The following is a 20,687-nucleotide window of genomic DNA, read 5'->3' as shown; positions in this document are numbered from 1 at the left end:
CAAAAGTCCAACGAATCCGTTCGACTGCATTCAACAAGCCAAGTTTTTTCCCCTTCCCCTTCCCAGCATAGCCAAAATACGCCCAATAGGACACTAGAGTTCGACTTCATCCACGTCACTGGGCTCACAGCTCGCATTCCCTCCCCCTCCCCCGCCTCCCCCTAACCCCAAGACGATCGATCCGCGAGACCTGAGGGGTTACCGCCCGTGTGTGCCCCCTTGAGAGCCGGACCCCCGCCAGCAATCCAATATGGTCCGCATCATTCCCTCGCGGCTGAAACCGCATTCGAGCTCCTCCAACGCCAATTCCTCCAACAACAGTCGAAGTAGCAGCCCATTACGCGCAGGCAAAAGCGACACCATGCTCACTGCAGACGGCAAGAAAGAGGCATGGGCGGGCTTGGTGCTGAAAGTCATTGTGATTCGCGTAAGAAACCATACAGTCCTATTGGGGCAGTACTAGCAGAACAACTAGGGAGGATGATTCTGGCGAGATCGAACCCACTGACACCGAACTTCCTTTAGGCACGCAATCTGGCCGCGAAGGACCGTGGGGGAACTTCAGATCCGGTAAGCAAAAGCTGGGATTCACACGTGCATGGTTTCGAAATTGCGTACTGACAATGCCCGTGACAGTATTTGCAATTGGCCTGCGGCGACTCCAAGTTCACGACTCATTGCGTTCCCAAGACACTCGACCCGGACTGGAATGTGATATGTACTATCCCCATTACCGGCGTGGACAATCTTTTACTAGATGCGATCTGCTGGGATAAGGACAGGTTCGGGAAAGATTATCTGGGCGAATTCGACCTGGCTCTCGAGGAGATTTTCGCCAACGACAAGACAGCGCAGGAACCTACGTGGTATCCTCTGCAGAGCAAGCGAGGCAAGAAGAAGGACTATGTTTCGGGCGAGGTTTTGCTGCAGTGCACCATTTTCGACTCGGCCGACAAGGACGCCACCGATGCCCAAATTCTGGAGAAAGTACGCCTGCTCGCCGGATCAGCAAGTGAGAGCGGTTCTCGCAATGTGACACCTACGAGAACCCCTATACTCGCCCCTGTCAAATCCAACAAGTCGGCCTCGGATGTCCAAGATTTGCAGCGCAGTGGATCCGACAATTCCCAGGATGATGTTGACGACGACGACTTGCTGGACGACGACGAGACACCTGAGGACGAAGATCCGAACAAGCCCGAAACCATCGAGAAGCGAAAGAGGAGACTCAGAATCCGAGGACTGAAGCGCAAGAAGAGACAAAACCCCTACGAGTTTGCCCACAGTGGTAGTGATGTCGTGGGTCTAATCTTCCTCGAGATCCTCAACATCACCGACCTCCCCCTGAGCACAACCTGACGAGGACCAGCTTCGACATGGATCCTTTCGTGGTGGCCTCGCTTGGCAAGAAGACGTACCGGACCAAGTATATCAGGCACAACCTGAATCCTATCTTCAACGAGAAGATGCTGTTTCAAGTCTTGGGTCATGAACAAACATACTCGTTCTCGTTTACCGTGATCGATCGCGACAAGTATTCCGGCAACGATTTTGTTGCGTCTTCCAGCCTGCCCCTGAGAGAGCTGATTGAAAAGGCTCCCAAAGCGGATCCAGAGACTGGACTCTATGACCTCAAGGATCCCCCGGAATACGAGCCTGTGAAGAAGTCGTCGAGGTTCAGTAAGTTGTCGTTGTCAAGGAGTCCTTCTCAGCAGAGCTTGAAGGGTCGACCGCCACTGACTAAGAGCCCTTCTGCGACATCAACTATATCACAGTCGCAGCTGGCAACTTCCCCTGGAGCCGGGCCTACGTCTGTTCCCAACCCCGGCTTGCTACAGCCTGAACAGATTCCTTCTATCAGCGCCGACGGCAGCGATACTTCCGAAGACGACTCGGATTTTATCAACTTCACGATTCCTCTCAAGATGAAGAACCAGGAGAAATGGGAAGATAAACACAATCCACAGCTCTATATCCGTGCCAAGTATATGCCATACCCTGCGCTTCGGCAGCAATTCTGGCGAGCAATGCTCAGACAATACGACACGGATGAGAGTGGTGACATCAGCAAGGTCGAGCTAACCACTATGCTGGATACGCTCGGCTCAACGCTGAAAGAGTCTACCATTGACAGTTTCTTCCAACGGTTCCCGCACAAGGCCGATGATGAAACACCCGATCTCACCTTGGACGAAGTCGTCGTTTGTCTGGAAGATCAGTTGCAAGCTAAGAACAAGGCGCAGGGCCTGGGTGACCGGATGAGGCATATGATCCCAGATGCAGACAGGCTAAAGGCTTCGTTACATATGCCAAACCAGACATCCTCTGGCAGTAACTCGACTCCCCTTGAGACCCCTGGCAGTGAGCCTGACTCTTTTGTGCTCAGCCCCGACTCCAACAACGTTCAAGGCCAGCAGCCGGCGACATCTACCATTAGCGTACCCGACCTCAATACGCCAGGAGAGGAAGGAGATGATCTCGAGAAGGATGATCTGAACGACGACAGAGAGGAACATGTTGTCGAAATTCGAGAATGCCCCATCTGCCACCAGCCGCGACTCAACAAGCGTAGAGACGCTGACATTATCACCCATATCGCTACTTGTGCCAGTCAAGACTGGAGGCAAGTCAACTCGTTGATGATGGGCGGATTTGTCACGGCGAGCCAGGCTCAGAGAAAGTGGTATTCCAAGGTCATCACAAAGATTTCCTACGGCGGCTACAAGCTAGGCGCCAACTCGGCCAATATTCTCGTCCAAGACCGTATGACAGGCCAGATCAACGAAGAGAAGATGAGTGTATATGTGCGACTTGGTATTCGCCTACTCTACAAAGGCTTGAAGTCTAGAGATATGGAGAAGAAGCGAAGTAAGTTTGCTCCCGAGGTGACGCGAGTGAAGAATGACACTAATTTGCCTTGCAGTCCGTAAGCTCCTCAAGGGATTGAGTATTAAACAGGGAAAGAAATACGATGACCCCGCGTCCAAGTCCGACATTCCTGGCTTTATCGAATTCCACAACCTCGACATGTCCGAGGTGTTGCTGCCGATGGACCAGTTCAAGAACTTCAACGAGTTCTTTTATCGCGCTTTGAAGCCAGATGCACGCCCTTGCTCGGCCCCCGACGACCCAAACATTCTCGTCTCGCCTGCTGATTGCCGATCTGTTGTCTTCAACCGTCTCGACCAGGCCACCAAAATCTGGGTCAAGGGCCGCGAGTTCACGATCAAGAGATTGCTTGGCGATGCTTATCCCGAAGACGCTAAGCGTTATGAGAACGGTGCCATGGGTATATTCCGACTGGCGCCACAGGATTATCATCGTTTCCACATTCCGGTCGACGGTATTTTGCGAGAACCTAAGCTGATTGCTGGCGAGTACTACACCGTCAACCCCATGGCCATCCGTTCGGCACTCGACGTCTACGGAGAGAATGTCCGTGTGATTTGCCCTATTGACAGCCCCAAATTTGGGCGCGTCATGGTCATTTGTGTGGGCGCCATGATGGTCGGCAGCACTGTGATTACTCGCAAGGAAGGCGAAGAGGTCAAGAGGGCAGAAGAGCTTGGTTACTTCAAATTTGGAGGCAGTACCATCCTAGTGTTGTTTGAGGAGGGGAAAATGGTGTATGATGCTGATCTGGTAGACAACTCGAGCAGTGCCTTGGAGACGCTGGTATGCTTACCCCGTTCACCCGATCGCTGGTTTTCTTCAAGATGAAACTGACATTGCATTCTAGGTCCGAGCTGGCATGTCCATGGGCCACAGCCCCGGAGTTCCCCAATGGACTCCTGATATGCGCAAGAACGAGAATCAAATCACCGAGGCAGACAAGCAAGAGGCTCATCGTCGCATCCGTGGAGGTGGCGGTGGCCCAGACGGCATGGGCGGCTTGCCTGCGCCATAGAATGGCTCGGGCAAGCAGCTGCGGCACTTTCTGCGCAAGATGAGCAACTCGTCAATACAAGGAGCTTTAACAACGTCGCCCGGTGTCGATTGCCGCGATATGGCGGACGGATGACCCGGAGGAAATGAACAGGATGCCAAGTGACGTGGAATCGGTCGTTGTCTTTATTCCACTGGCATAGATTATCTCACGCTGGGAACAATCACCTTCCTTTTTTGATCATAGACGAAGCCAGGCAAAGAAAGGGGAGGGGAACATACACCGACTGTATTGATTGGTCCATCCCCGGTAGATGAGGGACCCCCTAAAGCATTAGAACCGCTGTAGGGCACCACACATTTTCAGACAACAGTCGTTTGTTTTATAGCCTGTTAGTTGATATTGTTGGATTAGAAATGAAGAAAGAAAGAAATGTTACATCATGCAGCTGCCATATTCTTGTCTCCTGATACTGCCAAGTAGCTTGAGTCGGCCCATGATCTCTTGTAACACTGACTAAACTCTTAATTAGCTCGTTGATATGTGGCTTGAAGATTACTGGGTTTCATGTCCGGCATGATTAACTACCTCATGCATCCCCTGGCCTTGGCCATTGCTATGTATAGAGATGATGAACCAGAGGGTGGATACATACATGTGTGTTCATTGGATCTCAATATGTTTTGCATATGCAGGAAAAGCCGAATCCAGGATTGGAATCTAGAAGAGGCAAAGGGCGATATATTTATTCAAAGCTCTCGTACATCCAACACTTGAGACATGTAATGTGTGCCACGTCGAAACGAAGTTCAACGGAAACCCGAGTCTCCTGTGATAATCTACCGCCAATCGGCCAACATCGTTTCACCTTTCCGGACCTCCGCCAACCGGATCCCTTCGGTCCATAGCGCCTTGCACTTGATCTCATCCCTTGGCCTCGGGCCCGACGTCGGCGGCCTGGGACCCGTTAAAGTACGCCCCATTGGGCGAAGAAGAGCCTCCAAAGCTGGTCAAGCCTGCTGCACTCAGCACATCGCGCGCCGACTGGGCTGTGGTGCGGTAGTCGCCGTTGGGTTGGAACCACGCCACCACGGGGACCAGCCACGGCATCAGCCATTTGGCACTGAACCGCAAAAACGGCGTCCCGCGCTCCGTCAGCAAGTTCGACGGCATGGCGCCCGGGTCTAGGCCGACGACGGTGGTGCCGGAGAGCGTCGGGTCGGTGGCGATACGCCTGGATAGCTCGCGCCTGTTGTTGTTGTTATCGTTTTTTCCCATTGAAAAACAGCCTTTCTGTGTGACTTTTAACTTACATCATCATGACTTCTGCAAGTTTGGACGCGCCATATCTCCGATACCCGGCGGTAGGGTCGCCCGGGTGCTCCGCCAGCGAGCTCCACTTCCCCGTGGCGACGTTCTCGGTGTTCATGGGCTCGTGGTCCGGGAAGATCTGGCGGTACTGGTTGGTCGAGTAGGCCGTGCCCGTGGGACCGATGGTGTTGCGTCTATCGGTCGTGTCATGGGACCAGCTGCCGAGCACGACAACGCGGCCGCCGTGCTCCCGGTCCATGCTCTCGAGTAGCAGCAGCGTCAGCAGGAAGTGCGACAGGTAGTTGGCCTGGAAGGCCTGGTCGAACCCGTCGTCGGTCCACGTCTGCGTCGTGTACTCTTGCCAGGCCGCGTTGAGCACGAGCGCCCGGATCCGGGGCAGCGAGCCCTCGGCCACGCGACGGTTGACGTCCGCCGCCGTCGCTCGCACGCTGGCCAGGCTGGCCAGATCCAGCGGCACCAGTTCGTGACTGTGACCTGCGGCCTTGGCGCCCTGCAGTGCTTTCTCGACGCCCGCGGCCCGCTGGGGGCTGCGGATGGTGTACAGGCCGTGGTATTCAGCAGCTAGCGTCGGGCTTCGGACCATCTGGTCCACGATTGCCGAGCCTAGGCCGCCGTTGGCGCCGGTCACGAAGATGCTGTATCGAGGGTTTGGCGGCATGGTCGTGAAGCCGGTCATTGGATAGTTCGAATACTTAATGTGTACCCCTTCCTTACATTGTGAAGGTCTATCTATCTGTCTATCTATGTATGTATCTATATATATCTACATATATCTACATATACTGAGCTTCAATTGCCCCCTTCCCCGTCCGGCGGCGCATTTTAAAGATGTTAGCCCCCGTATCAGTCGGGAAAAGGGACTGTAGTTCAGCCGCCCCGGGGTAATTGATCGCCCGTCTGTTTGTCCGAGAACAGCAGTGCTGGCTATGTCTTCTGGACAGCGCATATTCGATGCATTAGGGTTTCGCATAATAATGCACGCCGATTCTAAGGTTTTGGCAGCCATTGCCCGCCCAACTTCCCCTCCTCCTTTCCTCCAACCATCATACGATCTCGAGCCGATTTTGGTTTTACATTGATCGCCGGCGCATACATATTAGATTGCAGAAAGTCAGTTGCCATAAGCAAACAGCCTGCACACATTTGACACGCTACCACTTCTCGTGTTAATCTATGAGGTCAAGCTCAAGCCTAGCACCCTTCAGTACGAGCCAATCACCACGGGCTTTGCTGCACGAGGTTCTGGCAGTTGCTGTCGATGATGGAAGAGACTCGCTACCGCCGACCATTGTCGTCTGGCAAGATCTCCGCCCTAGCCCCCAACAGGTTTGCCCTGGGCTTACGCGTACGGCACTACTATCCCAACAGCCGTGGTATTACGAAACACTTCGGTTTGTTGGTATGACTATGAGTAGACGGACAGTTGACTCTGGCTCTGGCTTTGGCTTTGGCGCAGCCAACGCAACCTCTTGACTTCCACGACGGATACCCACGTGTCCGGCAGGAGTGGCGCCCCCAGGAGACTTTCCGCCAAAAGCCACCCCCAGATTCTTCTGGTGCTAAATAGGGAGCACTTCCGAGCAACCGACACACGTACCCGAGGAAACTTACTCTGGACTCAGTAGAAGATATTGCTTCCATGGTTGAAACCCCCCCTGCCCCCCTTCTTTGCCGAAGAAATCCGGTGGAAAGCGAGCAGAGACCGGTCTCATCGTCCAAACAAGGTTTGCCTACTATGACTGCAGAGGCGTACCTTGGCGGGGAAGATGGTTTCCCCGCAGCCTCAAGGTGATGCCTTGCCAGCAACATGCATACGGGCTTTGAGCCGCATCGAGGGCAGCAAGGTTTGACTTTCGCTCGACTTGCAGAGGGCAGGGCTCGGGGGCAGCTCAACTCCAACCTCGAAGTCAATTGCATCCCTTGCAGGCCCCTATTACTGCCCTTCCCACTGCGGGGTCTCTGGCTGGACTGAAGACAGAGAGTCACCCAGTATCCTTCCGGTGTGGTCGAGGGATACATGACCAGGTACGGTCCTGGTTACGAACTCTGAAACCTGATCCTCCACAGACGCATGCATTGCTTTCAGCTGAGTCCAGTATAGCGGCGTGCCATTACGTCCCACAAGTTTGAACACCCTTCGGGAGCTGTCCAGATCCTTGTTGGGACGGAGAAACAGCCAATCACAGCAACCCCATGTCAATAATAGGGGTAAGCCGAGTTGCTCAAACTCGCGACAGCGTGTCCCAGCGCAACTTCTGGGGCCGTCGACTGTGAAGCCAATTATACTTGACGCCTGTGTTGTCATCGAGCCATCACGAAGTTAAGCACTACTTCAGTCTAGGGCCCTAACGCACGTTGTAAGTCTATTCCCCTCCTCCCATTGTGCATAGTCATCAACTTGTGATTTCCCCTCCTCCCAGTGGCCTACAGGGGCTTCAGCCTCCCAGGCTGGGGTAACAGACATAAATACCGACGGATCTCTCGTCTGGAGGGCAGGTCTAGTATCCTCTTCAAGTCACCCATCTTCACCAAGCAACGACTGTTTCCAACACAACTTCTGACATCGTATTACTATATCTCTTCGATCAAGATGCATAACCAGTCTACCTCATCCCGCAACGAGGTCACCGTTGACCCGTATGCTCTCTTCGAGGCTTTGACCGGTCGTAAGGTTGATGCCCCAGCCTCACCCTCTACTTTGGACGAGTATGATGACCTCCGGGACGTCCATGTCTCCACCGGGGACATTGGAAAGTTTCCCGACCCCGACAAGGAGCCCAGTGATGTCTGCGTCGGGGCCATCAACCCCTACGCCTTGTGCGAGTCGATGCTGGGCCACCGCCTGGAGCACAACTCCCGCGACTGCGCCCGCATCGTTTCGGACGTCCTCCAGACAGACTATGATGAGCTCTTTGACTTGAAGCACGATTCGATCCTCTATGCTGGGTTGAAGCTCGATTCGAAGAACAAGACGGCTGAGCGGCTCAAGTCTGACGACGTCAAGATTCTCGACGAGAATGATCTTGTCACCCCGGATCTCTCCCGTGTCGAGAAGCTCGAGGATCTTGAGCAGGTCGGCCTCAAGGGCATCGGCAGCACCAAGGTGAAGTTGGCCCGTCTCCAGAACGGTAAGCTCCGTGTCGTCCTCGATGGACACAACCTGTCCAAGACGGTCTCCAACACGCAGATCACCATGACTGTGAACGAGTTGGCCACCATGTTCCGCCGCTCCAAGGATCGATGGGCACCACCCAATGCCACCTGGCGCCACGCCGAGGAGACTGCTCGTCACCAGTACCAGCAGAAGATGTTGATGGATTTCAACAACCGCTTCAGCATGAACGAGAGGCCCACCGGCTACATCAACAGCATGCGTGGCCGCTGCAGCACTGTTGCCAACCGCTTCGATGACCCCGTCCAGGGAGCCCTGAGCAACTCCTGGCTCATTGCTGCCATCTTCTCCGTCTTCTGGGCCAACCCGGCTGTCATTAACCGCTCCACCCGCAGCGTCAGCCACAACTACGACGAGCGCGATGAGAGCCGCCGCCGTGAGTCCCAGTTTGAGATCAAGTTCCATGACAAGGGAGGCCGCAACAACAACAGCACCCAGACCGTCAAGGTCAACCACGAGATCCCGGTCAACAACTCGAGCATGGACAGCATCTACGCCCGCTCGAGCGACCGCATGGACATCTGGCCCGCGCTGTACGAGAAGGCCTTCGCCAAGTGGATCACGGGCGACAGCAGCGACCGCCCCGACATCACCCAGACGGCCTACGGCGACCCCATCAAGGCCATGGCGCAGATCAACGGCCGCGACCCGCACTACTTCTTCACGGCCGAGCGCAACCACAAGGAGCTGCTCGGCATCGTGCGCGCCTCGTCGGTCAACTTCAAGACCATCAACCCCATGGCCGCCTACACGTACGCCACGGGCAAAATGTACAAGGGCTCCAACATCGTCGCCAACCACGCCTACTCGGTCCTGGGCTGGTGCCAGTTCGGCGACCGCTCGTACGTCGTCCTGCGCAACCCGTGGGGTGTCACGGAGCCCCTGGGCCTCAACAGCTACCCGGGCCTGCTCGACCGCGTCGACCCGGAGTTCTGGCGCCCCGCCTGCATGCTGGACAGCAACGGCATCTTGGCCCTCGAGTGCACCGAGTTCCAGAAGCTGTTCGCTTGCATCGGTGTCGCCAATTGAGTTGTGATGGGCGACAGAAGCGGCAGAAGCGGCGACGACCATGCCTCGTCGTCATCTTCGCTTTCGTCGCAGCCGTCCTCATCGGAACTGATTGCGGTGCCCACCGCTACTGATAATGACTTACGAAATCTAAGCTTGGATGCCTTGTGTTCTCTGCGCATTCACGTTCATACATCACTCACTCCCTCTTTGCGAGCAGATGATTGAGCCAAAAACGAACAATCCTCCTTCGTGGACTACCTTTCATCCACGGTACACGTTCCTTACTATTTCTATCAAGGATGGGTTACTGCCACGGAGTATATAATTGGGCCGTACGTGCCATATTCTGTATCGGGAATCTCTTGGCTATGTGAGGTTGTTGGGCTGGGTAGTTGTTCATAGCTTTATTGTACATAAGCCCAAAGGTTGATTGATTCTCATCTATGTGCCGCGCCCGTCGTGATGCCGCATTGTCGACTGTAGCTACTTCTACTGCACCAAACATTCTCCAATGCTATCCACAGCGAACGACCCTGTCGCTACCTCGTCTAGTCAATAATAGTCTACCAGAGGAAGTCTTGAGGACGATGATGCTGATGTTTATGTATCCATTGTCCTGATCCCGTTCCCGAACAAGTCGTGTCCCTTCGCAGGCAAGGGGGCTGTATCAACAGGGGGTCCAGCTCGTAGTAGCCCGTCCACTTGTCGGCCGCGAGCTCGAGGCCCCGGAGCACGCTCACCAGCCCCTTGATGGTCGTGTCGCCTTTTGTGTTCAAAATCCCCTTGAACAACGCCGCCCCCTCGGCGGCTAGCTGCCGGTCCTTTGTTACCAGTGCGTGCCCCGGCTCGTACGTGATGTTGACCAATAAAATCACCAGGGCCGAGAAGAGCACGCAGTTGCCGCACCAGATGGGGTTGTTGCTGCTGCTGTTGCTGCTATGCCGTCCCCCATGGTTGCCCATTATTAGCTGCACGCTGAGTCGTGAGGCCAAAACACACTTATTCCACGCGTCTGGGATAGGCGGCTATACTTGGAAAAATACGCTCGCTCGGTCAGTATGGTAAACAAGTGTATGTCTAAACTGTCCATGATGCAAAGCTCACCTGTAACCTGTGCATGCATGTTTCCGACTTGTTGCTGATGTTCTCCAGCGCCGTGCGACCAAGTATATCAATGTTCTGCACCCAGACCGACTCCCACGAGTACAGGCCGTGTAGACTGAAGAGGCTAAGAAGGTATGTGTGGTGTAGGGAGGCTGCCAAATTACTGGGACCACCAGGCGCATCGGCGGCGACAAGCTGAAGCTGATCGTCCTGACTGCGGTGAGAGGGAGGCAGGCTCGAGCGTCTCCATGCATTGAGCAGGGTGTCGAGACGGGCGACTTGCTCTCTACGCTGCCCTGGCGTCTCCCTGAGCGAGCGCGCGCTGTAGAGGCTGTCGTAGATCTGGCCCTCGACGAAGGCGAGCTGGACGCGGGCGCGCAGGTACTGAAACGACAAAGGCCGCCCATTCTCGTCCTCCGTGATGCCGAACATGTTTTCCAGGGGTACGCTCGATGTGGCACCCGGGAGGTCCAAATCTATATCGTTGTCCAACTGTACTGACGGTGTGCTTGTTTTGAGGCTGATATCCTATAAAATGGGTAAGTATTAAACCACTCAACCGAGATGTAAGTCTTGTTAGTACCTTATCCATGATGTAGCATATCCAGAAGATGTTGTGTCGCTGCTGCGCTTCGTGGAGCGGGAAGGAGTCATCGGAAGTCCTCGTATGCATCTGCAGACTGTGCGCGAGCCGCATGGCTGCGCTGATCAGCATAGCAGCCGACTTCGCATCGCCGTTAGCTAAGTGCAATACGACCAGGGCCAGCAGCACTTGAACCCCGAGAGTATCCTCGTCCCGGGTGACTAAATCGTTAAGGAGCCTCTCGCAGTTCCGAAAGTACAGCTGGCTTTCGTTCTCGGCGAAGGGATAAAAACCGCCGTCTATGAAGATGTCGTCCATGCCAGATCGGAGCCGGTACCCGATGGCAAGTACGGAATGGACAAGCGCATACTCCACGCGTTGTTTTTGGTTCTCAGGACCGGAATAGCACCGGTGCAGGAGTTTCATGAACGTAGGCTGGTGGTGAAGGGGAAGAGCGATGTTGAAGTCGTTGAAGTATGTCTCGATGACGGGCAAAGCCTCGTGCAGGGGCGGCAATTCGGGGAAGCCGTCTGACACGGAAGAAGCGTTGCCACTACTGCTAGATATGGGCTCGGCACAGTATGGGGGCTCCAGCATACTCATCTCCATGCTTGAGCTGAAACCCTGGGGGTTGATGATGGGCGAGTAGCCCAACAGCGGTGCTAGCGATGGATTTCCCCCTCCAGATGCGCCCAGAGAATCGAGTCTGGCTTCGATCGCCTTTACGCGAGACTCGAGGCTCTCATTGGTGGGCACGCAGGATCTCCTACACCACGGTCAGGCTTGACGAGCGCGAGTTGGTGGCTGAACGAATGATCTTTCAACCTACTCAAGACCCCTTTCAGTCGTTGACACATCTGCAAGCTTCGACTTCGGCGCCATCGCCCGTCTTCGTATCAGCGTCGTGGTACATCGGACCTTGTACAGCTGACAGTTGGAGCAGACGGGCTTTGCCATGTCACATTTGATCTTGCGGCCATAGCAAGTATCGCCTATAGCGAGGGTAAGTCTTCTATCCAGTGCACGCGACTCACGCAGACCAGCTTGCTTGAGTTGTACGTACATGCCTGAATGTGTATGTTCATTAGCCCGGGGTTATCCTATCAGGGGTCGAAGCACCTTGTCCTTACTTTTCGCCGAGACAGATTCTCCATCTTGATAGAGCCGCTACGTCAATGGGCACGCTTCGGGGCAATGGCAGGGAACGAATCAATTCTCCCAGGCCAAGTTTGCTAAATTCGAGAGTTGATCAACGAATTCCCCTGTACAAATGGGCAACGAGATGCGGCGCAGTGGGACGAGATATGCAAGGGGATGTAAGCTGACAAATGTGATAAGCTAACGTGATTAGCTACCCCTAGTGATCAACGTAGCATCTATGCCTTATTAATGCCAGGCCCCGGAGAGGCTCACATAAACGTGCAAGAGCACCTGTGTATATACCATGCGGTCATAATATTCATCAACACATCCCGTGCAGCTCTCTAGGAAACGTCCTATCTGTACCGAGTGTTCCTTAAAACAGACACTCTCGGAGCTTTCCAGTGCCTCCTAAACTATATTCTATCCACCTTCCAACACCTCGCCGTCCAGCTACGAGCACGGAGCCGGGGTTCATGACGTGGCACCCCTCGTATGTCACGCAGAACGGCGGGGCGGTGGCATCGACCAGCACCATCGAGGTCGGCAGCGGGTAGAGCTGCAGGGCAGACGAGTAGTCCCAATGCACGGGGCGTACTTGCTGTCGGAAAGGCGCCAGGTAGCCCTGGTCCAGGATCGTCTTGACAAGTTTCCGGGCTGCCTGCACGTCGTACGGCACCCCGGGCGCAGTGGCCTTGGGGGTGCTGTGTCGACATCCATGGCCTCTTCAGCGGGCGCCTGGTCATCCAGCGCGCTAGCATTAGGCGCCATATCGATGTCGTCGTCATCTTTGGAAGCAGCAGCCGGGTCCTGAGCCTCTTCGCCTTCTTCGTCATAGTTTGGCTGTGATGTCTTGAGCCGCACGGCCGTCCGCCGCAGGCGAGCAGACATGTCGTCCCGGAAAACCACCATCTCGTGTGCTGGGCCAAAGACGGAAAGCCGGGCGGGGTTGGTGGTCCAGATGGCCTCGCCGCCGTGCTTCGCCCCGCCCTCTGAGTTGGCCGAAGCGATGGCTCTCCGTATGCGGCTCGTGAACATCTCGGGCACCGCCTTCCGGGGAAGCGGCACCGCGGCACCCGAAGAAAAGCTAGATGCCCAGCCATCGTTGTCGCCGGGTACAAATACAAAGGTAGAAGATTGTAGCAAAGTCGGGAACTCAGACATGACAGACGCCAAGGAGTCGAAGTATTCCTTGTACTCCACGCTGCCACCGCTGGCACCACCTCCTGCCATAATGGCATGTTGGGTAAAGTTGCCGGTGAGAACGAAGGTCATTGGGGATGTACCCTCCGGCTCTGTGGAATAGATTGTGAGAATCTTATGCAGAGCCTGTAAAGCGCGAGGCTGGTCAAGGTTGAACTCGCCGAGGATGACGATCCGACCTCGACTGGGCGTGTCCGGATCCTGGGTCGCTGCCGGCTGCAGCATGCGATGCTCGAGCCTCCGCATTTTCTGGCCGACGGCTCTCTCGCTCCCAACCCCTAAAAAGTCGATCCACCCGAACCCACCCCCTATAGTGTGGTCCTGGTCACCGTCTGGTCCACTCACGCCCAGCGTCACCTTTCGCTTCTCGCAGGGAGGTTGCCCGATGAAGAAACATTGGAACCGGCCCCCGATAATGCCGCCGATACCAGTGCTTCCACCCAGGCCCTTGCCCGTGTTTTCTTCGTCTTCTTCGTAGATACCGTCAACTAAGACAACCATGCCAGGAGTGAACCACGCCGAATCTTCCGGAACAGATACCGCGTGCGCAACGTCCAGAGTGATGGCTCCGGTTAGGTCATTAATCGTTAATGCTCCGGTAGGAGCTATCGACAGGAGTCCCAACAACATGTGGTGAGTGCCATGACGGCCCAGCAAGTTTGCTATCGGTGTGATCTTGTGCGTCTGCTGTGATGTGAGGGTCGAGGAGGACGATCTCTGTAACGAGGCCGCCGGGCCTCTGGCAGTCGCGACGGCTGATGTTTGGAAAGATTCGTTTCGCAGCAGCCTTTGGTGAATGACGTTGTACCTGTTTCTGAAAAGGGTTGTTTTGTGAGAGGCCGGAGGCATTAAGGAGGGTTTCGAGGGGTCCCTTTCGAAATGCTTCTTGTTGATATTGTACAACATCCGTGGTTGTTCGAAAGCGTTGACGACCTTCAGCCATTTCCTGGGGTCCTTCGCGTCGTCATCCTCGTTGCCATTCTCTTCCTCCATGCCGAGGCTTGACATGCCGAAACTTTGCTGGCTGTCATCTCTCGTGAGACTTTTGTTAGGCCGCAGACCTAATCGCGTATTGGAGAAATCGGATTCTTGCAGTGGCTCTATCGCAAGGCTGTTTTGGCGGCTGAGCTCTCGGCCAGTGACTATCTTCCCTCCAACCATGTTCCCCTCGAGCGTCTTGAGTATATCCTTGAGCTCCGAGTTCGCTCCGTCGACGATAACGCCTCCATTGCGGTTCTTCCAGCCTTTCGCTGCTTCCTCTAGTACCTTCTCTGCCAAGCCTTCTTCGCGCCATCCTGAGCCACAGTGCCTTCCAATAAAGGTCGCTAGTTCTTGCAAGGCCGAGGAGGTGAGGGTCAGACTGTGCTTCTTGGTGAAGGTGCGGAAAGCAAGCGGCCGTAAAGTCGCCGGTGGCAGGAGAATTGGTAGGATGCTGGCTTTGGGCGGCGGCGGTACGAAGGGTTTTAACGTGTGCGCAGGTGTGCCGAACGCTGGCGAGGATGACGGGATCGAACTCGAGGGTATGACCGGATTCTGAGGTTTAGCGAAGATCGGCGCCGTGGGGGGGTTTCGACGTTGCATTGTGTGATATATTTCCCGCTCCAGTCGCAGCTCAAGGCAGAGCAAAGTGAGTTAGGCTTATGGGGGAGGAGAGTTGTTATTCAACTTGCAGCCCGGGGAACAGAAGCAAACTGCTGCTTCAGATGTCGCTTGATAGAGACGTGGGAGCGTGGAAGAGCATAAATTAATTGACAGACACTACGCTGTAAAGACGCGTCGCATCGCGTTTCTAGCCCCCTGTAAAGCAACCATAAGCGCGTAAATGGGTTCTGCTTAAACACCCCCCCACTTGCGGTCAGACTGTACTGTACTGTACTGTACTGTACTGTACCCAGTACTGTACGCAGGACCCTAGCACATCAGAAAGAGCCGCTAATATCGATGCAAGGTTTAGGTGCTACCTATATTTTAATGATTGCTTGCGTCCCTCCCATACGTCAGAGCCAGTGTTGAGCTCCCCAATTGAACTCGCACTTTTCCACCATTGCAGTCGCATCGTGGATAGACATCCTCACCCAAGGGCTTCAGTATGTTGTTGACAAGGCTTCGGCCAATTTCCATGGTCAATGGCCTTTCGTCCCGTCGAATGGTCTCAACTTTGACCAGGAATCCCTACATTGTAAGTCCAAGAGCTATCTCTCTCGAATGTGGCTTCTGTTCATGTAGACCCAGCCATGACATCTGCTTACATGAATCTTACCTGAAACTCTAGAAAATATTCCCTAATGCATCGATAAATAACACCCACCTGCTCACCTACCTCGACACGAACCCTCCGTCGCAGAGGCTCTCTATTGGGAGCTCAACCGCCAACCCGCCCACACCTCAGTCCTTCAGCGAGAACCACGAGTTCCTCTCGATTCTGAACGAAGTCCTCGTCCAGCATGCTGCGCAGGACCCGCAGCTCCAGAGCCAGGCGCAGGCCTTTGCCGGCCCTGGCGGTGCTACATTAGGGTCCGGGGGTGTTTTCTTCCCCCAACAGCGTCGCAAAGGCCGCTCGGCCGGACTCGGGGGTGGAGGTGGTGCTGGCGGCGGCGGTGGAGGGGGCGCAAGTGCCCAGGGTGGTGCCGGCGGCGGCGGTGTGGGCGGTCATGTCCACCTGAGCGATATGCGGAACCCGCCCGACTACGGCCGCATCGCCTGGCCCGAGGATATCCTGGGGAGTATCGAAGTGGATGGGACGGGCCAGATTGTGGGCGAGTTCCAGCCCAGTGGCACCTATCGCATCATCACCAACGAGGGAATGTGAGTGACGTCTATCTTTCTCCCCTTGGAACAATATCCACTGTGGGCTTGTCAGCAGCTAACCACACCACCCCCGGAAGTCTGGGCCTGAGTGACTTCATCAGGACGAAGCTTGTGGAGAGACTCCAAAAGGAAGAGACGGAGGGATAGGTAAGGAGCGAGGACGATGCTGATGATCGCTACTATCTTTTCTGTTCGTATAGGGGATTGCTGACCGCCCCTCGAATGCTCCCGACTCGTTATATATGTACCATCATTGTATCATCACACTTGCAACGCACACTACGTGCGTATGATTTGAACTCTTTTACCAGGCTCGTGGATTCGCCATATTTTCGGTGCCAGACTAATTGTGCATTGGGACCTGCGTCGCTGCGGTCAAGTTGATGAGACGGGAAGCATGGTTTGACGTGTTGATTACACTTTCTACGGTAGAGACAAATCGTTGGGACTCGGCGAATGCTGGGCTAGGCAATTCCTGAATCTGCAGGCCCTCTTTTGCGGCAAGTACATACATATAGTTGTACATGCGAGGTGCGCGACGTGAGCCGTGTCTGCAGGATACCTAACATGTGAAGGCACTTGTATCCAATAATTCGGACCCTGACGTACATGCCCCGAGAGCAGACACCGCCAAGTTACCGTGCGACCAGGCGGCGCGACACGTAGTTAGTTATCACATTTCCCCAAGCTCTATCTAGTCCGCCTTCGAGAACCGATGGAGGTGATAGATGCGCATATTCAGGGCTTAAACACGTCAGTTTTGCATGGGATTGTTTGCGCGTTCGTTCGTACAAGCTCGGAAATTGTTTCCCTCGACCAAGCTGAAGGGAAGGAAACTCGGTCATCCGTGGCCAGCCGAGGGCTCATGAGTCTGGTGATGTCCTCGAAAGAACTGCATATGGCCAGGTGCATCTGCGTGGTCATCCGTACAGCAGAATATAGCCAGCCAATGGTCCATGTTCCTTCCCGCTGCTGAAGATTGCACAGGAGTGACATGTTGATTTGCTCCTTCTTTGTTTCTATCCGCCGGACATCGAAAGTTCTTTTTTATCGGGGTTTAATCGCTGTTGATGTGATAATCGTCCTTTGGACCTTGACCGACAGCCAGACAGCCAGACAGACACAGGGCTTAGCTGGCGAGGGGCTTAAGGCTAGGCCAGGCCAGGCTAAAAGCGCAGCACTGAGAGCCAATTCCTTCCATATGCGGGGTTATGGGATGGTTTCCCTGTATGTAAAACTCAGCGTTCGAGTGCCACCAGCACCAGAGAAGAGAAAAAAAGAAAACCAATCGAGGGCTGTTTCCTTTTGATATGCATATGTATCCGGCTGTCGGTCTCGTGCATTCGCACATAGATAGAGCTTCACGTCACTCTTCTCCTGCACGGCCAAGCAGAGTTGTTCTTCCTTAGCGGGTGCCCGGACGACTGGAGGACCTGCACCGCTCTGTTCAACAATTGGCAGGTCAGCCTCCGAGGCTCTTGGGAGGAACAACTAGCTCCCCTTCTCTCCCAAGCGCCCCCAGGTGCCCAGAAGAACGGAGGGGCAGCCCTTGTTGCGCATCCCAATTGGCACCCACCCTGCCCACCACCCCCTCCTCCACTTCTCTACCTTGTCTTCCCCTAGGGGCCTTGCCCAACTTGCCTTCTACCTGACCAATGCCTACTACGTACGCCCGCTGAATCTGAATGAGGTAGCAAGCCAATTCTAGCCAAAGTTACTTCACACTTCTCATGACGACCTCATCGACTGCCACCACCCTCCTCCTTCCCCAGCCCTCCTCAACCTCGTCGTCGTCGCCGTCATCGTCATCGTCATCACGCAAGACTCCGTTTCCCTCGACATGGCGCCCAGACCCTATGACGAGGAGGAACTCTCCATTTCCCCTCTCGCCCTCCCAAATCCGCCGCCGCGTCCCTGAGATCGCTGTGACGTCGCATCCCACCTCCGAGACCGCTGCCGCCCGCAATGGTTCGGGCAGCCACCCGCCACGGACCAATCCCATAGAGTCCGGCGCCCCGGGTCAGGCGCGCGACAAGGTCCGCCTCGAGGCCCGCGTCGGCCAGTACAACATCATCCGCACCCTGGGCGAGGGCTCTTTCGGCAAGGTCAAGCTCGCCGTCCACCGTAGCACCGGCCAGCAGGTCGCCCTCTCAAGATCATCGCGCGTAAGAAGCTCATCAGCCGGGACATGGTCGGCCGCGTCGAGCGCGAGATCGAATACCTGCAATTGCTGCGCCATCCGCATATCATCAAGCTCTATACCGTCATCAAGACCCCCTAATGAAATCATCATGGTGCTCGAGTACGCCGGCGGCGAGCTGTTTGACTACATCGTCTCCCACGGCCGCATGCAGGAGGAGAAGGCCCGCCGCTTCTTCCAGCAGATGCTGTGTGCCGTCGAATATTGCCATAGGCACAAGGTGGTGCATCGCGATCTCAAGCCGGAAAACCTGCTCCTGGACGACAACCTGAATGTCAAGATCGCCGATTTCGGTCTGAGCAATATCATGACCGACGGCAACTTTCTCAAGACCAGTTGCGGTAGTCCTAACTATGCGGCTCCCGAAGTTATCAGCGGGAAGCTCTATGCCGGGCCTGAAGTGGACGTTTGGAGCTGTGGTGTGATTCTATATGTATTGCTTATAGGGAGGCTACCGTTTGATGACGACCATATCCCTAGTCTATTTGCCAAGATTCAACGTGGTGTCTTCACGATACCCAACTGGTGCCCCGAAGACGCGCAGAAGTTGATTAGGAAGATGCTGGTGGTGAACCCCATGCATCGAGCGACCATTGAAGAAATCCGCCAAGACCCCTGGTTCCTGAGAGGGCTACCTGCCTATCTCGCTCCGCCGGTCGAGGAGTTCCTGAACACGGGCGTGGACCCTAACAAGGCCATTCAGCTCAGTGATATCGCGCCACATGCGCCTCAGCGGGTACAAGAGAAGCTACATAACGAGGTCACTGAGAAGATCAGTAAGACCATGGGTTATGGAAAGAAGGATGTAGAGGAGGCACTTGGCGCAGATGAGCCCTCTGCCATCAAGGATGCTTACATGATTGTGCGCGAGAATAAGCTGATGCAGGTGAATCGTAAGTTACCAATGCCACCAGGGGGTTGCCTTGGTCTAACGCGTGCTGACAACATGGCTAGCTGCTTACGGTACCGGTTCTGATAACCCATTCTTCGCCACCTCGCCGCCGACAGTATCTCACGAGGAGAACATGGCAGGCGTGGCCGCTACGCTGAAGGAGGCGGCTGTGGCCGCTCAGGAAACAGAACTCTCAGAGTCACAAGCAAGTCCACTGAACGAGTCGGCCCGGTCGACAACATCAACTATCACCAGCAACTCGCCACGGGGATATGTTAGTAAAGTCGGCATTCTTCCCACCAGTCTGCCGGCTCTACACAAAGAGTATCTGGAACGGCAGAACGCTGGCATCGAAGAGCCACTGAGCAGTCAACCTGTCCCAGACATTCCGCTACAGCCTCGAACGCCGCAAGAGCAACAGGAAGCTGTGCGGCGCTTGAAACCACATTCCAAGAATGCTGTGAAGCTGGATGATGGTGCCCGCCCACAAACTATGACACCAGTGGCTCCGAAGAAGACCAAACCACTACGGTGGCAGTTTGGTATTCGGTCACGAAATGCTCCTTGGGAAGCATTGCTGTGCATTTATAAGGCCCTTTCCAAGCTAAAGGCTTCCTGGATTGTGGATGAGGACTATGAGAAGCTTCAAGGCGAAGGAGAACAGTAAGCCCACCCCTGACGGTGCTTGTATCATAGACTAATCGTGGCGGCGACGGCAGTCATTACAAGTCCTCGCATAAAGGCTCCCAAGACCCGTATGAGGGCATGTCTGTCAACGATATCGACGTTGACACATTTGACCCGATAAAGTACTACCGGCTACCCGCAGATCCATGGCACATTGTCTGCCGGTGGAAGAAAGAAGGTAGGTCTTTGATCTATGGGGATCTAAATCCATACCCTACTAATTTATCACCTTCTAACTTGATTGTAGATCTTCGTCAGTCTGCGGTGTCCACAGGAGCATCCTCGTCAGAAACGGCATCGGAGAAGAACACGCACATCTATTCGGTGCTCGACAATCGCAAACAAGACTTTGTCTACATGCGCATGGAGATACAAATCTACGAGATGGAGTACGGTGTCTATCTTGTCGACTTCAAGTGCACCGGGTACGAGCGCCAGGACGGATCCATGCTGGAGGAGAAGGACGTCATGAGCCCCTTCCCTTTCCTCGACATGGCTGCCCGGCTGATCATGCAGCTGGCCGAGGCTGATTAGTGGTATAATACGACCTGACATGTTAAATTTATGCACATTTCGCTGGGATTCTCTGTCGTCCCCCTCCTTTAACGGATATGGTTTCCCTTCCCAGCTAGGTCTCGCCACATCGAAACGGACTTGTCTTGGGAGGTG

The 20,687-nt window shown here is 54.9% G+C and overlaps 8 protein-coding genes across 8 annotated transcripts; 4 read left to right on the top strand and 4 right to left on the bottom strand.

Annotated features, from left to right (window-relative positions):
* Nucleotides 1–250: 250 nt before the first annotated feature.
* Nucleotides 251–3,907, top strand: PG998_013738 (phosphatidylserine decarboxylase; the record flags this gene model as incomplete). The annotated part of the gene is made up of 8 exons (XM_066880554.1): nt 251–427; nt 526–570; nt 637–1,299; nt 1,350–1,680; nt 1,776–1,810; nt 1,848–2,868; nt 2,924–3,675; nt 3,740–3,907. 8 exons carry the CDS (start codon nt 251–253, stop codon nt 3,905–3,907), a joined length of 3,192 nt encoding a protein of 1,063 aa, XP_066724693.1.
* Nucleotides 3,908–4,810: 903 nt separating this feature from the next.
* Nucleotides 4,811–5,876, bottom strand: PG998_013737 (NAD(P)-binding protein; the record flags this gene model as incomplete). The annotated part of the gene is made up of 2 exons (XM_066880553.1): nt 4,811–5,135; nt 5,200–5,876. The coding sequence occupies 2 exons, from the start codon at nt 5,874–5,876 to the stop codon at nt 4,811–4,813; spliced, it is 1,002 nt and encodes a 333-aa protein (XP_066724692.1).
* A 718-nt stretch (nt 5,877–6,594) lies between these two features.
* PG998_013736 (uncharacterized protein) lies at nt 6,595–6,859 on the bottom strand (the record flags this gene model as incomplete). Its single annotated transcript, XM_066880552.1, has 2 exons — nt 6,595–6,777; nt 6,830–6,859. The coding sequence occupies 2 exons, from the start codon at nt 6,857–6,859 to the stop codon at nt 6,595–6,597; spliced, it is 213 nt and encodes a 70-aa protein (XP_066724691.1).
* A 949-nt stretch (nt 6,860–7,808) lies between these two features.
* On the top strand, nt 7,809–9,419 carry PG998_013735 (uncharacterized protein; the record flags this gene model as incomplete). Its single annotated transcript, XM_066880551.1, has 1 exon — nt 7,809–9,419. The coding sequence occupies one exon, from the start codon at nt 7,809–7,811 to the stop codon at nt 9,417–9,419; it is 1,611 nt and encodes a 536-aa protein (XP_066724690.1).
* A 545-nt stretch (nt 9,420–9,964) lies between these two features.
* PG998_013734 (fungal specific transcription factor) lies at nt 9,965–12,153 on the bottom strand (the record flags this gene model as incomplete). The annotated part of the gene is made up of 4 exons (XM_066880550.1): nt 9,965–10,426; nt 10,506–11,033; nt 11,089–11,854; nt 11,918–12,153. The coding sequence occupies 4 exons, from the start codon at nt 12,151–12,153 to the stop codon at nt 9,965–9,967; spliced, it is 1,992 nt and encodes a 663-aa protein (XP_066724689.1).
* Nucleotides 12,154–12,604: 451 nt separating this feature from the next.
* PG998_013733 (DNA polymerase epsilon subunit) lies at nt 12,605–15,012 on the bottom strand (the record flags this gene model as incomplete). Its single annotated transcript, XM_066880549.1, is given in 2 exon segments — nt 12,605–12,885; nt 12,903–15,012. 2 exon segments carry the CDS (start codon nt 15,010–15,012, stop codon nt 12,605–12,607), a joined length of 2,391 nt encoding a protein of 796 aa, XP_066724688.1.
* Nucleotides 15,013–15,520: 508 nt separating this feature from the next.
* On the top strand, nt 15,521–16,386 carry PG998_013732 (uncharacterized protein; the record flags this gene model as incomplete). The annotated part of the gene is made up of 3 exons (XM_066880548.1): nt 15,521–15,610; nt 15,704–16,236; nt 16,317–16,386. The coding sequence occupies 3 exons, from the start codon at nt 15,521–15,523 to the stop codon at nt 16,384–16,386; spliced, it is 693 nt and encodes a 230-aa protein (XP_066724687.1).
* A 1,709-nt stretch (nt 16,387–18,095) lies between these two features.
* Nucleotides 18,096–20,552, top strand: PG998_013731 (Sucrose non-fermenting protein kinase 1; the record flags this gene model as incomplete). Its single annotated transcript, XM_066880547.1, has 4 exons — nt 18,096–19,332; nt 19,394–19,994; nt 20,051–20,196; nt 20,266–20,552. 4 exons carry the CDS (start codon nt 18,096–18,098, stop codon nt 20,550–20,552), a joined length of 2,271 nt encoding a protein of 756 aa, XP_066724686.1.
* Nucleotides 20,553–20,687: the final 135 nt, after the last annotated feature.

This window comes from Apiospora kogelbergensis (assembly GCF_038363985.1).
Source record: "Apiospora kogelbergensis strain CBS 113332 chromosome Unknown utg000009l_segment0_segment0, whole genome shotgun sequence".
NCBI classification, from domain to species: Eukaryota; Fungi; Ascomycota; class Sordariomycetes; order Amphisphaeriales; family Apiosporaceae; genus Apiospora; species Apiospora kogelbergensis.
This window is presented reverse-complemented; position numbering and strand designations above follow the sequence as displayed.